The 14,013-nt window shown below is 42.2% G+C and overlaps 1 protein-coding gene across 1 annotated transcript; it reads right to left on the bottom strand.

The window, feature by feature from the left end:
- Positions 1 to 1,642: 1,642 nt before the first annotated feature.
- LOC119278507 (BURP domain-containing protein 13-like) lies at positions 1,643 to 4,674 on the bottom strand. Its single transcript, XM_037559850.1, has 2 exons — positions 4,487 to 4,674; positions 1,643 to 2,881 (listed from the first exon to the last, which is right to left on the bottom strand). The coding sequence occupies exons 1-2, from the start codon at positions 4,644 to 4,646 to the stop codon at positions 2,088 to 2,090; spliced, it is 954 nt and encodes a 317-aa protein (XP_037415747.1). The 5' UTR covers positions 4,647 to 4,674; the 3' UTR covers positions 1,643 to 2,087.
- Between the last annotated feature and the right edge of the window lie 9,339 nt (positions 4,675 to 14,013).

The following is a 14,013-nucleotide window of genomic DNA, read 5'->3' as shown; positions in this document are numbered from 1 at the left end:
CGCGCCGTAGATGATTTTTTTGATAGGCGAGGTGGTACTAATTGATACTGTGTGCGAGGTGGCCCAATAAACCTTTGGCACATAATATGCCGCCCGTGCTCTGTGGCCCAATAAGTTAAGTCCAGCCCACCTATCCTGTTTGAGGCAAAAATAAATGCTGATGACAGGTGTCGAACTCAAAACCAAAGGACAACTGAGCTACCTTCTACTATCCGTACTAACATAGGTTAATTCTCTCCTTAAATAGTCCCACCTCCCTCCCTCACATTCAATCTATCCAATTTATATACTTTTTTTTTAGTTTTTTGGGTATTAGGAAGCCGTGTCTGAGAGATCATTGTGGTAGGGAAAAGAGGAAGGACAGCTAGACTAATTAACCTTCTGTATATCTTGTGTTTCAGGTAACAAGAAAAGAAATAAAGAAGGAAATAGAGTCCATTGCGATGGAAATTCCCAGGGGCCACATGGCTTATTTCTTCAAATGCTTGCCGACTTGGGTTCAGATCAGCCTAATAATACTTTGACGAAGTTCAATCTGTAGGGCGCAATGCTGGCGGGAATTATTACTGCTCCTGGCCATATCAGCCAAAAGGGATTGTGCTAACTGTTTCAGATTTGGGTGAATTTTTATGTCACTGAAAAAAAGGCAAGATTTGGGAGACTATCTTGGGCAGGCTGCTTTACTCCCTGATTCGTCCATATACTATGCATAAACCTGAGGGTAATCATCCCATTTGCAATCCTCAAGTGGGAACCCATGCAAAAAAAAAACTCAAGTGGAAATCCCGTTCTGTAATCATTGATTGACTTGTGGTGCTCTAATTCCATTCACATTATTAGCTCTATCTCCTACAGAAATGTGTTGGCCATGCCATTTAATTAGGGGAATATATTGTTGCACAATGAATTAGTTCCAGCTTTATACCGCTTCAAATTACAGAGTTGACTACTGCTATCCTATGAAACCAGAATTTGTGTTTATTTCTGCTAAAAGAAAATAAAAACTTGCAGAGTTTTACTGTAAAGTCTTGTACTTGGCTACATGTAATGCTACACTGACAAACCTTATTCTAATGTCCGAAAGTAACACATACTATGCCATGGTGCATTTTAAAAGTTCTGCTATGGATAGTTGGTCATATATGCCTCTATGTGTTTTTTACCCCCCACCTTTTTGGATTCATCCTGAAAAAAATTCAAATATGTCTCATCGTTTAAGTGATACTACTTTGCATCCAACAATCCTTACTGAGTCATTTGAGAATGGAGAAAGTGTTTCTCGTTTTGTGGATGGAATTGAAGGGAAATGCTCGGAACATATGCATTATCGAAGATGCTTCTGGTATGCATGTTTTTCTATGGTTTTCCTATTTTTACTTTACCCCTAAGTGGTGGTTTACTGAGATTAGTATTAGCCAAAGTTCCATGGCATAGTGGTCCCTTTTTTCACGTTACCCCTGAATGGCGGTTTACGAGGACTGACCTTAACCATGTTTTTAACTTTACCCCTCAGTTATCCTCAAATGATGCATCTTTTATTGTCACCAGCGATTGTTGTCCCGTGGTATAGTTCCTCGATCCGACCAACCATGGTTCGTAGTAATTGTTGTTTTCTCCCGTTGCAACGCACGGGCATTTGTGCTAATATATACATAAACATATTTATTCATACACATAACAGGATAATACAGTATGTCCGACGCTAGCTAGGCCACACAGGACCAACCACACAAGTTTCATACAGTAGTAACAATGACATGTACCAGCACTAGCTAGCAATATGTAGGATCGGAGCCCCCACTCACCAACACTAGCGACATGTACTTACATATAACATCCATCCAAACAAACCTGGACACACACCGTACCATTGTTACACCCTTATATTTTCGTCTGATGCCAAAGCTAGAACTATATATGGTGCCATTCTTATTCTTATTCTATATATAGAAGACGCCGTCCTAGCTAGAACGGATGAATGCCCACATTTACACATTTACGGTGCATATATGAAAAAAGAGCGCCACGTTGATGTCCAGAGCACGACACTGGCGTATGTAGCGCGCAACGAAGGATGCAGTAGCAAGCTAGGCTGTGCGTGCCTTCTTGATGAACGCGAGATTGCCATACGACATGAAGTGGCACACCGACGTACTGGCACCAGGGTGGGTCTTCAGTATCTGGAACGCCGGGTGTGCCGGATTCCAGTGGGAGGTGTCGAAATGGCAGAACGCCAGCAAGGAAACCACAGGGCCCTCGTTGTCGCCGCGGCCGTGGAGGGTGACCTTGTAACCTATATACCCCGTATGTGCGATGTGACAATGGAAGACGGCGTATGGGAACGGCACCTTGTGGCAGGCCACGTAGCCAGTGCCCTCTAGCTTGGTGACCTCCTGGACAATGTACTCCCGGTGTGGTAGCAGGCCACCGCGGGGGAGCGTCGAAGTGGCCGCCCACACGTCACCACCACCACCACCCTGCTGGATGGTGGTGCCGAGCATCTCCATGGCGGCCTTTACAGTGCTCTCTAGCGACATGGTGCAGGCTTTTATCTCACCGGCGATTGGCGGCTGCTGACACTTGCGCAGGGTGTCCTCCACTTGCGCCGCCTCAGCGGAGCCTGGTGAGATGTGGAACGTGGAGAGGACGTCGCTTAGGTTCTCGAAGGGGACCTTGCCGGCGATGTCGTGCGGGAGGATGGCTGTGTCCGCCTCCGCTGGGAAAGACAGGGTCATGGTGCTGCCCGGATGTAGCTCGGCCTCGTGGAAGAAGATGCCGGTCTCCGCCACCGTGCGCGCGTCGCAGATAGTGTTGAAGAGTGTGCACATGCCGATACTAGGCTGTGCAGAGTAGTGCTCCACGAGCGGTGACAGATCCATTCCTGCACGAGAACACAAAGTCAATGTTTATATCCATGCATACTCTATATATACATACATAATATTAAATCAACAAAACTAACCTTTCCGTGCAACCGAGAAAACAAACTTCTAATCTGGGCCATAGGATGTTGATCCAAGGGGGCGTGGGGATTAGGTAATTTTACACTTAACGGCCCGCCCCTAATCATGCTTTTGCGAATCCGCCCTCCCATTCCCCCATGCGCCCCCTTGGATCAACATCCTGTAGCTCCGATTAGAAGTTTGCACGGTTGCACGGAGAGGTTGGTTTGCACCAGATACGTTCCCTTATATAAAAGGGTGAACATTTATTCCTCTGAATTTTGGTCCATTAGACTCTCTTCCTATGTGTCCCTTCACTCTCCATAGTATAGAAGTTCTAGCCGATTTTACTAAGAGTAGTAGTACATGATGAATTGAATTTTACAGTTCTAATTAAGCGTATAAGGGTTCTAGTCAGTTTACTAAGAGTAGTAATTGTAAGTCATTCCAAGAATCTTGAAGAGTCAAAGCTTCTCAAGTTTGACCAAATTTATATGACAAGATAATAACATTCATGATGTCAACTAAGTATTATTAGATTCTTCATTAATTATATTTTCATAATATACCAATTTGATGTCACAAATATTTGTAGATTTCTTTATAATTTTTGTCAAACTTAAAATTCTTTGACTCTCTAAGATTCTTGCTTACAGTTTGGAATAGAGGAAGAAGTACATGATAAATTAGAGATTACAGTTCTAATTTATTTATTATCCCGTTACTCACGATCGATGCTCACACGAGTTAGATCATTTCCAACCGAACTTGAAAAATGATTGCTAGAAAACTGCTTCTGAAGCTTGCCAAAAAAAAAATTTGGGAGCATGCAGAACACCACCCATCATCCAATATTTCCAAGATTAGTTGTACGAAAACCAAAATTTGCACCACGAGCTTTAAAAAATTAAGAGCGGCAGCTTTGCAGCAAGGAGCAAGTCATATTGTAACTCTGATGATGTCTGAAGTAGCCCGCGTACAGCACAGCCTCTTCTCCCAGTCGCGCTGCTAGATCGAGCGCGCAGCAGGAAGTCATGCACGGCGCTCTGTCGTCCATGGCGGACAAAGAGGTACCTGAACCTCTATCCCCGCACCGCCGCAAGTGACCCATCAATGAACGACGAGTGCAAAAGCGCAGAAATATAAGGAGGAAGTTTGTTCATCGGACCTGTTGGGTTTTTTTAGCTTGTGCTAAAACTGAATTTTTGGAGTGTTTTTAGGAAAAAAAACTAGATGGTTATATGCTCAATCACAGTACAAAATCTCATCTCAGAACATCATGGCTTGGTAGATCGTTTGAACTGAATAGGCTTATTGGGCTGTGGATTATTGAACTGAATGTGTACTGTAGCTGCTGCTACCTGGCTACTGCAGCTGCAGATAAGTTAAGCCAGCACAGCCGAGCAGCCTAATATTAGAACAGACGTCCCAGGATTTAAATTCTGTCACAACATACGTGTATTTTTGCTAGTAATTATACATAAGGAAAACCTTTTTGGTATTTATATACCAAACATATAATTAAACATGTAAGCAAAGATTACCTTTCTGAACAAAATCAGCTAGCACCTCCGGCATCGGCGTGCCGGAGAGGGCCTGCTCCCAGAACCGTGCCGCCGGAGTGCTAGCGGCAGGGTGGCCGTGCACCATGGCCGTGGTGCTAACTGCCACCACGATCAGAAGGAAAGCGGATTTTGAATTCATGACTGATTTGAATGAGAAAAAGAGGAGATGATCCATGGCTGTTATGACTCCCGACTGTCGGGGGTATATATAGCCCTTGATGTACCTCTGAGCAAGTGGCCCCACACAAAGTCAAGGCATGCACCGGTACTTTTTCTGCTAACTTTAGTTGCAAATGTTTCTTTTTCTTTATTCGTATAAGGTTTCAAGAAAAGATGTTCCTTTCAATATATCAAAGTACTTGGTGTACGAGCTTTTTCAGTAGTGATTTGGGGGAAAAGTTGTTAGCAAAGAAATTCATCACAATTAATTCAACATCCTACAAGCAAATTGTCTCACGCGATCAAATTTTTCTAGCGGATTGAAAGATGTGGGTGCTTGCAATCAAATGGCCATGGGCTAGTCCGATATATAAATAAAATCAGTAAACTGATGTAGAGTGACCAAACAGGACAGATCAAAGGGTGAAATCATTGTGAGGCTGGGCATTCTTGCATCAGTTAAAGGAGAAATTCACCAAACACCATGTCACACCCCATGTTACCATGTTTACAACACAGTTTTTCGATCAATAATTGTTGGCACAAGAAAAGAAGCAACTAAGATGCACTAAGCGATCTCAAGGTCAACTAGTGTCTAGCATATGATATACGTTATCCATATGGGTCTGCCAAGAGCCGGCTAATGATGCCTAGGGACTTGCATACAATATGTCATCCATGTCAGAAAACTTGCGGCATGTGGATGGATGGATGTGGGGGGAGAGATAGATGTGGATGGATGGATCTGCGCCATGTCATCGATCCAACGCACAAATTTCCACCGATGAGAAGGTTGTCAATTGTGTGCTTCTTTAGGCACTTTAAAAATAAACAAAGAGAATGAAAAAAATATCAAAAAATCAAATCCTTTTACACAGAGGCATTATATGTGTAATAGTTGTCACAAAAAAATGTAAACTAGAAATACCACAGTTTTCTTAATACATTCCAATTTTATGAAATGAAAAAAAATTGACACTTAGACAAAGGAAACAGATTGTTTTGTACAATTTTTTTTGCAAATGTGTACATATTGCAGTGGCCAAAAAGTTTGCCGAAGGAATTTTTCACTTTTTTTGGCACAAAAAAATCATTTTTTTTATTTTCCGAGTGCCATAAGTAGGGCTATTTTGTGAAGGGCCTATCAAAAATTTGATATGAATTCGAACAATACCATTTTTCAAAATTACTAGATCATATTTTATGAACAATTGAGCAAATGTTTGCATGTCAAATGATTTTTATACAGCTCTCCTCAAAAAGAGATATTTCCATCGATTCAGTAGGAGCGAGGTCAAATTTGAACTACATATGCTTGATATTTATTTTTTATTTTTTCTAAACCTCATTTCTAGGTACACAAGTAGTCATTTCATCATAGATCCACCAAGAGTTTTGCAAGATTCCACCCCTAGCTATCACCAACCATGCCCCCCATTTTTATTGCATTTTGAATCGATATAAATAATTCAAAAAATAATAATAAAATGTAAAACCTTCGCGTTGATCATCATTTATGTCCTAGTAACCATATAAAATAAAAAACTTTGAATAAGGAAAATATCTTTAAAAAGTCTTCACAAAATGAGCTATCGAGTATTAAGATTCATGGCTTTCAAGCCAAATGACCGATGTTATTGCTAGTTTCAAAGGATAGTTTTCCCAAATGATCTCATATTTTGCAGAAGTGTGCATATTGGAATGGCCAACAAATTTGCCGAAGAAATTTTTCATTTCCGTTGCACGAAAAATCCATTTTTCATTTTCCGAGTGTCGAATGTAGGGGTTTTTTGCGAAGGATCTATCAAAAAATTGATATGAATTTGAACCATACCATTTTCCAAATTAATAGATCATATTTTATGAACAATTGACCAAATGTTTGCATGACAAATGATTTTTATACACCTCTCCTCAAAAAGAGAAATTTTCACTGATTTAATAGGAACGGGCTCAAATTAGAACTACATGTGCTTGATAGTTTGCTTTTTATTTTTTCTAAAAATCAGTTCAAGGTACAAAAGTAGTCATTTCATCATAGATCCACCAAGAGTTTTATAGGATTCCACCTCTAGCTATCACCAACCATGCCCCCCATTTTGACCGCATTTTGAAATTGATATAAACAATTCAAAAAAATAAAAAAAATGTAAAACCTCTGCGTTGCATAATCATTTATGTCCTAGTAACCATATAAAATAAAAAAAGTGAGAATAAGGTAAATATCTTAAAAAAGTCTTTACAAAATGAGCTATCGAGATGAAGATTCATGACTTTCAAACCAAATGACCGATGTTATTGCTAGTAAGGATAGTTTCCCCAAATGATCTCATCTTTTGCAAAAGTGTGCATATTGGAATGGCCAACAAGTTTTCCGAAGAAAGTTTTCATTTCCGTTGCACGTAAAATCTATTTTTCAGTTTCTGAGTGCCGAAAGTAGTTTTTTTTTCTGAAGAAGCTACCAACTATTTGGTGTAAATTTGAATCACCCCATTTTTGTAAAATGCAAAACCATACTTTATTAACAATTGACTAAATATTTATATGTCCAATCATTTTTATACACCTCTCCTCAAAAAGACAAATTTCCATCGATTCAGTTGGAACGGGGTTAATTTGAACTACATGTGCTTGATAGTTTGCTATTTATTTTTCTAAAAACCATTTCTAGGTACACAAGTAGTCATTTCATCATAAATCCAACAAGAGTTTTGCAAGATTCCATCCTGGGCTATCATCGGTCATGTCCAAGATTGCCTCTCGGTATGCTCGTTTCGGCGTAAGCACTAACCGTTTGGTCTATTATTTTAGTCAATGTAAATTTGAAAAATTATTATTGCAACAGAATCACTGCAAGATGCTGATCCAAAAACATATAAAATTTGTCAAAATCCATGCAAGTATGAATTACTTTTGATTTTAACAACCTATATCGAGTTATTTACAAAAGTACATTATGTCGCATTTGTATCGTATTAAAAATTGAAACAAAGTGGATATTCATAATCTATGGAAAATTCTACCCCAAATTGATATATAATTTATATATATTTAAATTTACATAACTCAAATTGGAAATCTTAAAAACATGAAATCAAAATAATAATAAAATAATATTGCCGACAGTAGGGCCATCGTCATAGCTCAATGGTGTTAGCCGACCGATAGTCCAAGGGCCATGTGGAACTGTATGCCGACGGCTAAAGCTATATCGACGGCCAGGGAGCCAGTTGCCGACGGCCAAAGCTATGCCAACGGCCACCGTCGGCATAGATTGAGGTAAACCGATGGCATATTTGGCAACGGCTTACCTCCATCAATGCTGAGGGTGGCTGTCGGCAAGTAGCGATTTTCTGGTAGTGTTGTCCTGTCTGGAGGCAAGGCTTCATGAGATCTCCTTTGACAATGTCCTAGCAGTTCTTGAAGAAATCAACATTGAATCCGTCGGGACCGGGGCGTTGCCTCCTGGTAGGTTAGAAACAGCAACTTTCAGCTCATCCTCGGTGAATGGCATGTCCAGGCTAGAGAGATTAGAACTTGGGATACCCATAGATGACCAGTCGAAGGTGCAAGAGGCCGGTCTGTGCGAGCCAAAAGCGTTCCGGAGGTGATCAAGGAGGATTTCTTGCTTGTCAGCCTGGAAATGGAAAGAGCCCTGCGGGGTGGTCAGAGACGGGATGAAAACTTGCGTTGTCAGCCGGCATGGTTTGATAGATAGATAAAATCAGTAAACTAAAGTATAGTGACCAAACAGGACAAGATCAGACGGTGAAATCATTGTGAGGCCAGGCACCCTAGTTTTTTAGACCAATTATTGTTGGCACAAGCAAAGAAGCAACTAACGTTGCGTCCTGCACTAAGCAATCTCAAGGTCAACTAGTGTCGATCATATGATATATACCATTCTCCATATGAGTCTGCCAAGGGCCGGCTGTTGAGGCCTAGATACTCGCATAAAATATGTCATCTGTGTTAGAAAACTTGGTAAATAAGATTCCTCCTTGATTGCTGCATTAAGGCGCTAACCTCTGCTTGTCCTGTCTGGAGGCAGCTCCAACTTGATTAAGATTGGGATGCACAAATAGTGTAAACTAGATGATACTCCGTGTGTTGCTACGTGAATGGTTAACAAATAATTTAATGTTTTGACATATAACAAAATTTATGCGACATAATATAATAATAAAAAAGTAGTCTGAACCCCAAACACTGTCTAAAAGAGTTGAATTCAGCAAGTGATCTTCAGATGCAGTGCACTGCGTACTTGTGCCGAAACTTGTAAAATTGGTTTAGATTTCCAGTTACAAGCAGAATAGCTAAAGAAGGATACTTGTCCCTCGAAAATATTCAGATATCTACAAGTAAATTTTTGATGAAAAGGAAGAAAATCAGAGAGTCTACAAGTAAATTCAAATAAGTGGTGCATATCAATGGTGTACTTATCCCCTTTACATGTTCTTTATTGACATTTTTTACATTGAATTCTAAAGCTAAGTGCTTAGTCTTTTGTTACTTGCAGGCAGGAACATGAGCATGCATATCTGTGAGTTCGCAAGAAGGCGTTGACCCCCTTATATATATATTGCTGCTCTCTGCCAAAAACCAAATAAATAACAGTTCTATGATGCTGCTCACTGATCGATACTAAATATATGGCTTGTTCTCGAGGATGGTTATCACTTTTTGATTCATATGGAATTTGAGGATATGGATGACACTGGTTTGTTTCTTTCACTACTAAAATTCTGTCCATCATTAGCTTACGCGCAATGCTCCAGATCCAAGCAAACATGCCTGAGTAAATGCTCTTTATGGTTCCATGTTCTTTTTTTTGACCTCAATAACAATTTATCAGTTGTTAAGTTTTTTTCAAGATAGCGAACCACTTTATGGTTCCATGCTCTGATGTAATAAGACTTGATGTGTTTTATCTTCCAATAATTCAGACATGGGCCTTCCGCAGCTTGATACAAGCTGCTGACAAGAGTTAGAGGGTTAGGTTTGATATTATTATTTGTTGTATGACTATTTGTTCTCATTATGGCACACCTTATTTATCTTTTATTCAGTTACTACATAGCTTGTCTATATTACTTGAAACATAATTATACTGCGTACATTTAGTGGGCGACAAAGCTAAATACCTGCCGACTGGTCATTACTGACAGGCACGCACGACTCGCTCGACGCTCAACCTCCCGATAGATCGCTAGCTACTTTATTTTTCGAGGAAAAAAATAAAGCACCCAACGGGAATCGAACCCAAGACGCACAGGCTCCACATGCTCCCTTCGACCAACAAGCTACAGCATCTTAGTTGTTCAAATTAGAAAACATAAGAACTTAACCTTTTATACCTCATAGCATCAAAATAAAAGTTGTGCTAATTCTAATTTTTTTTTTGCTGAGAGCTAGAGTCAAACTCCAAAATCAAAGAATTGTGACGAGGGACATGAATTTTTATTGTCAAAAAATAGTGTGCCAACAAGATTCAATTCTTGTAACTTTTACAAGGTAACCCACTAGCCAACCACCTCACCTACGTTTCTCTTTTGTAAAAATGAAAGCAAATAGGCTTTTTAACCTGTCTCCTTTTCTATGTTTGCACAAAAGTGAATGCAATATCCGATCTTTTCCGCACTTAAGTAGATTATTTTACCAACTCGTCTCGAGTTGATGATACCATGGTAATTTTGGTGGGGGAGGTTGATGAAATATACCGTTGGTAATTTTTGTGTGTGTATAGCATGGTAACTCACACATCACATACCTGATAACTTATGTACTCGGTACTGATTACTTTGGCGATCGGGAGGGAGGCGTTGATGAAATATCCCGGGTCATTTTTGTGTGAATATCATGATAACTCACACATCACATACCTGATAAACTTATGTACCTCGATCCTGGTAACTTTGAGGGAAGTGGTGTTGATGAAATATCCCCAGTTACTATGATGTGAACAACATGGTAACTCAGACATCAGAGACCCGATAACTTATGCACCCCGGTCCTGGTAACTTTGGCGAGAAGGGGTGCTGAAATATACCCCCAATAATTTACGCACCGCAAACATGATAACTTTTCCCTCTGCCGGAGGGAGGGGTTTTGATGAAATATACTCTCGATAACTTCTGTGTAAATATGATGATAGTTTACGCATCACTGTCCTGATAACTTTTATGCAAATAACATGATAACTCATATACCGTAAACATGATACATTATGTACCCAGTCCTGGTAACTTTGTCGGTGGGGGTAGGGGTGGGGGGAGTCGTTGAAACATACCACGGTAACTTCCATGCAAAAAACATGATAAATCACACATCGTAGACATGATAAATTATGTACCCAGTCCTGGTAGCTTTGTCGGTGGGGGTAGGGGTGGGAGGAGTTGTTTGAACCATACCACGATAACTCTTATGCAAATAACATGATAACTCACACATCGCAGACTTGATAACTTATGTACCCGATCCTGGTAATATGGCGACTGTGGTGAGGGGGGTGATGCCCCGCTAATTTCTGTGTAAATAACATGGTAATAGAAACATACAAAATTGATAACTCCCATACAAACGCCACTGTAACTTTTGACCTGAAATTTTTTTGTTGAAAAACATACACCCGATAATTTCTGTGTAAATAACATGATGATGTATCATTGCAAACTTGATAACTAATATTTTACGTTTAAACACCATGGTGTCTTTCATCCAAGGGAAAAAAGTTTTTGAAACATTTCACCGGTAATTTCTATGTTAAATTACCATACTTTCCCATGCTTTTAACCTTCTCGTACTGTAGTTACCAGCCTTATCATGGTATAGTTATCATGTTAATCAGACAATAGTTATCACGCTGGTCATTGCCAAAGTTACCAAGCCAAACTTTATTTTTTCTTTTGATATGGCAGAAATAAGAAAGGTTCAAATAACATTATCATTCTACAATAGACAACAACAAAAGGTGGCTTAGTTGGTTATTAGGCTCGATAGGTATTACATAGACCTGGGTTCGAAATCTCTTTCAAGCACTTTTATTTTCTTTTCATATTATGCAGCGAAAAACCAGAAAAAACCACTAGCAATTTACTACGGTTTTTGAGAGAAGGAAAAAAAATCAGTGGAAGCGGGAGGAATGACGGGACGAGCGGAAGGATCGATTGAAGGTCGTGCGGATCTGTTGCTAACCACCAGTCAACTGGTGGTTAGCACAGTCCTTTAGTGGGTACTATTGTTGAGTAAAAACAAAATTCGAACTTCAAGTTACATACTGGATTTAGATTGTTTCCTTAGAAACCAAGAGTTCTTTTTTTGATGAAAATGCCAGATTGGCTTTTCATTCATGAAGAAGGGGTGTAGTACAAGGTGTTTCTCAAAAATACAGGGTAGTACAGCTGCATACGAACTGTATGCAGGAAACATATAGTGGAACAGAACTGAAGCATCTCTAATCTGGCTCCCTTGGTTTTTGAATCAGCTGGTTAAAAGTTAAAACCCAAGCTATTTTTGCGGTTCCCAGAAATTAGAAGTGTTAGCAAAACAAAGTGGAACTGAACTGAAGCTATTTCTGTTAGTATTGTCTACATCTCCTTAACCTTTCATGGGAATCTGATCTATCCATCCTGCAACCTGCAAATACTATAGATGATATGCAGAGAAGATTTCAATATTACTTATTACTGCCTTTGTAGTGAGTACCATGCGGTTCTTCTCTACATAAATCATTTATAAAGCTGTAGGAGGAGCTCAGCTTACATATCTGAATATCCAATTAATTGCCTTACCACTAATTAGTTGCCACACTGCAACTACTGACAGTGGATACTGGCATCTTATTCTCTTGGTAGTTCAAAACAACATGAATCAATTCAGTTGTTCTTTTTTCTTTTCCGACCATTTAGTTTTTTTAACTGCTCTGAAGGTCCTCTCATATGTAATTAAGCTCACACACAAATGTCCTTGTACGTACTATAGAATCATATAGCTGACAATATTGAAACTTATTGTTGTAGTAAGAATATCAAGCGTTATTTTGTCATTGGTGTTTCAGTTTGTCGGTTACAGGTATATCATTCCAATATTCATACTATAGAAGTTGTTGTCAGGGAGTCCGAGAGGGGAAGCAGAGTGGCCAGTGAGGGGAGCACCATCACGGGAGCTGTGTTCATAGAAGGCAACGTCGAGGAGATGTCGACAACCTTCGTGGATGAGCGGTGGTTGTGAGAGTCCGAGGAAGGCCGACTCGATCATGGAGTGGCTATCACTGCTGAAGGCGACGCTAGCAACAGAGACAGCCATCCATTTGTGCCACCATCAATAACAACGTTGTAACAGGCATGGCTCGAACTATTCAGTAATGAGAACCACCTGATGGCTCCAACGGCTCCTGTACGGACCGCCCTCGCGGGCGGATCTGGTGCTCGGGACGGCGATGCCACGCCCGGCCCTGCTGTCGGCCCAGGCGATCGGGCAGCGACGGGAGAGGGGACGGCGGTGGCCGCGGTGGTGTCCAGGCGCGCGGCCGTGCCCGCCTCGGGCGCGGCTGGGTGGTCGGGGAGTAGGTTTTGGGCGTTGGCCGATGAGGTTTCCGACTGTGAAGAGGAGGCGGAGGAGGGCGCGGCGACGGGGTCAACGGAGGGCGGCCGCTCGGCGTGCTTCTTCGGCGACTTCGTCGCGCGCACGGAGGAGCTTGGGGGCTCCTTCAAGGCCGGGCGCCGGCGCGCGTTTGCGACCGGGGGCCGTGGCTCGAGGCGGCCGGCTTCCGCCGCGGGCAGGGGACCGCGTGCATCTCCCAGCCGTTCGGGGCGGGGCAGCACGGGCTTCGCAGACGCGGGTCTGCGCCTGCAGCCAGCTCCGGCCCAGCTTCGCTCGGTGCAGCCGGCACCCGTGGCGGCGGCGGCGAGCGGATCCGGGCGTCGGGAGTCCTAGGGTTGGGGGAGACTCGCCAGGGGCGATGCTGGGCCAGGCCCTCGGGGTGCCTGGCGGCCCATCCGCGCGCCTGGCCTGCGTGTCGGTCCCGATTGGCGCTATCTCAGTTGGGCAGGGGGCCCACCTTGCGGCCCAGCCCGACCCACTGGAGGCAGCCCAGCCCACTTCTGCCCGAGTCGCCCACCCATATAAATGGCTCTGGTTGCCCCGCGGAACCCTAGATCCAGCTCTAGGTTTCCCAGCCACCGTTTCGGACGTGTGGCGTTTCGGCCACGCCGCCCGGTTCCCCCCGGCGCAACTGGCGGCGCCCGCTCTCCCTTCTCCTCCCCCTCCTCCTCATGGCAAGGGTCCGGATGGGCCGGGGCGAGGCGGAGGCCAAGACGATGTCCAAGAGCACGACGCGAGCATGGATG

Source organism: Triticum dicoccoides, chromosome 3B (genome assembly GCF_002162155.2).
Source record: "Triticum dicoccoides isolate Atlit2015 ecotype Zavitan chromosome 3B, WEW_v2.0, whole genome shotgun sequence".
Taxonomy (NCBI): domain Eukaryota; kingdom Viridiplantae; phylum Streptophyta; class Magnoliopsida; order Poales; family Poaceae; genus Triticum; species Triticum dicoccoides.
The sequence above is the reverse complement of the archived record's forward strand: the minus strand, read 5'-3'. Positions and strand labels throughout refer to the sequence as shown.

Coding starts and splice junctions, on each gene's coding strand:
- LOC119278507 (XM_037559850.1), bottom strand. CDS start 4,646: ATGAATTCAAAATCCGCTTTCCTTCTGATCGTGGTGGCAGTTAGCACC. Junction 2,882..4,486: donor AGCTGATTTTGTTCAGAAAG/GTAATCTTTGCT, acceptor GTTCTCGTGCAG/GAATGGATCTGTCACCGCTC.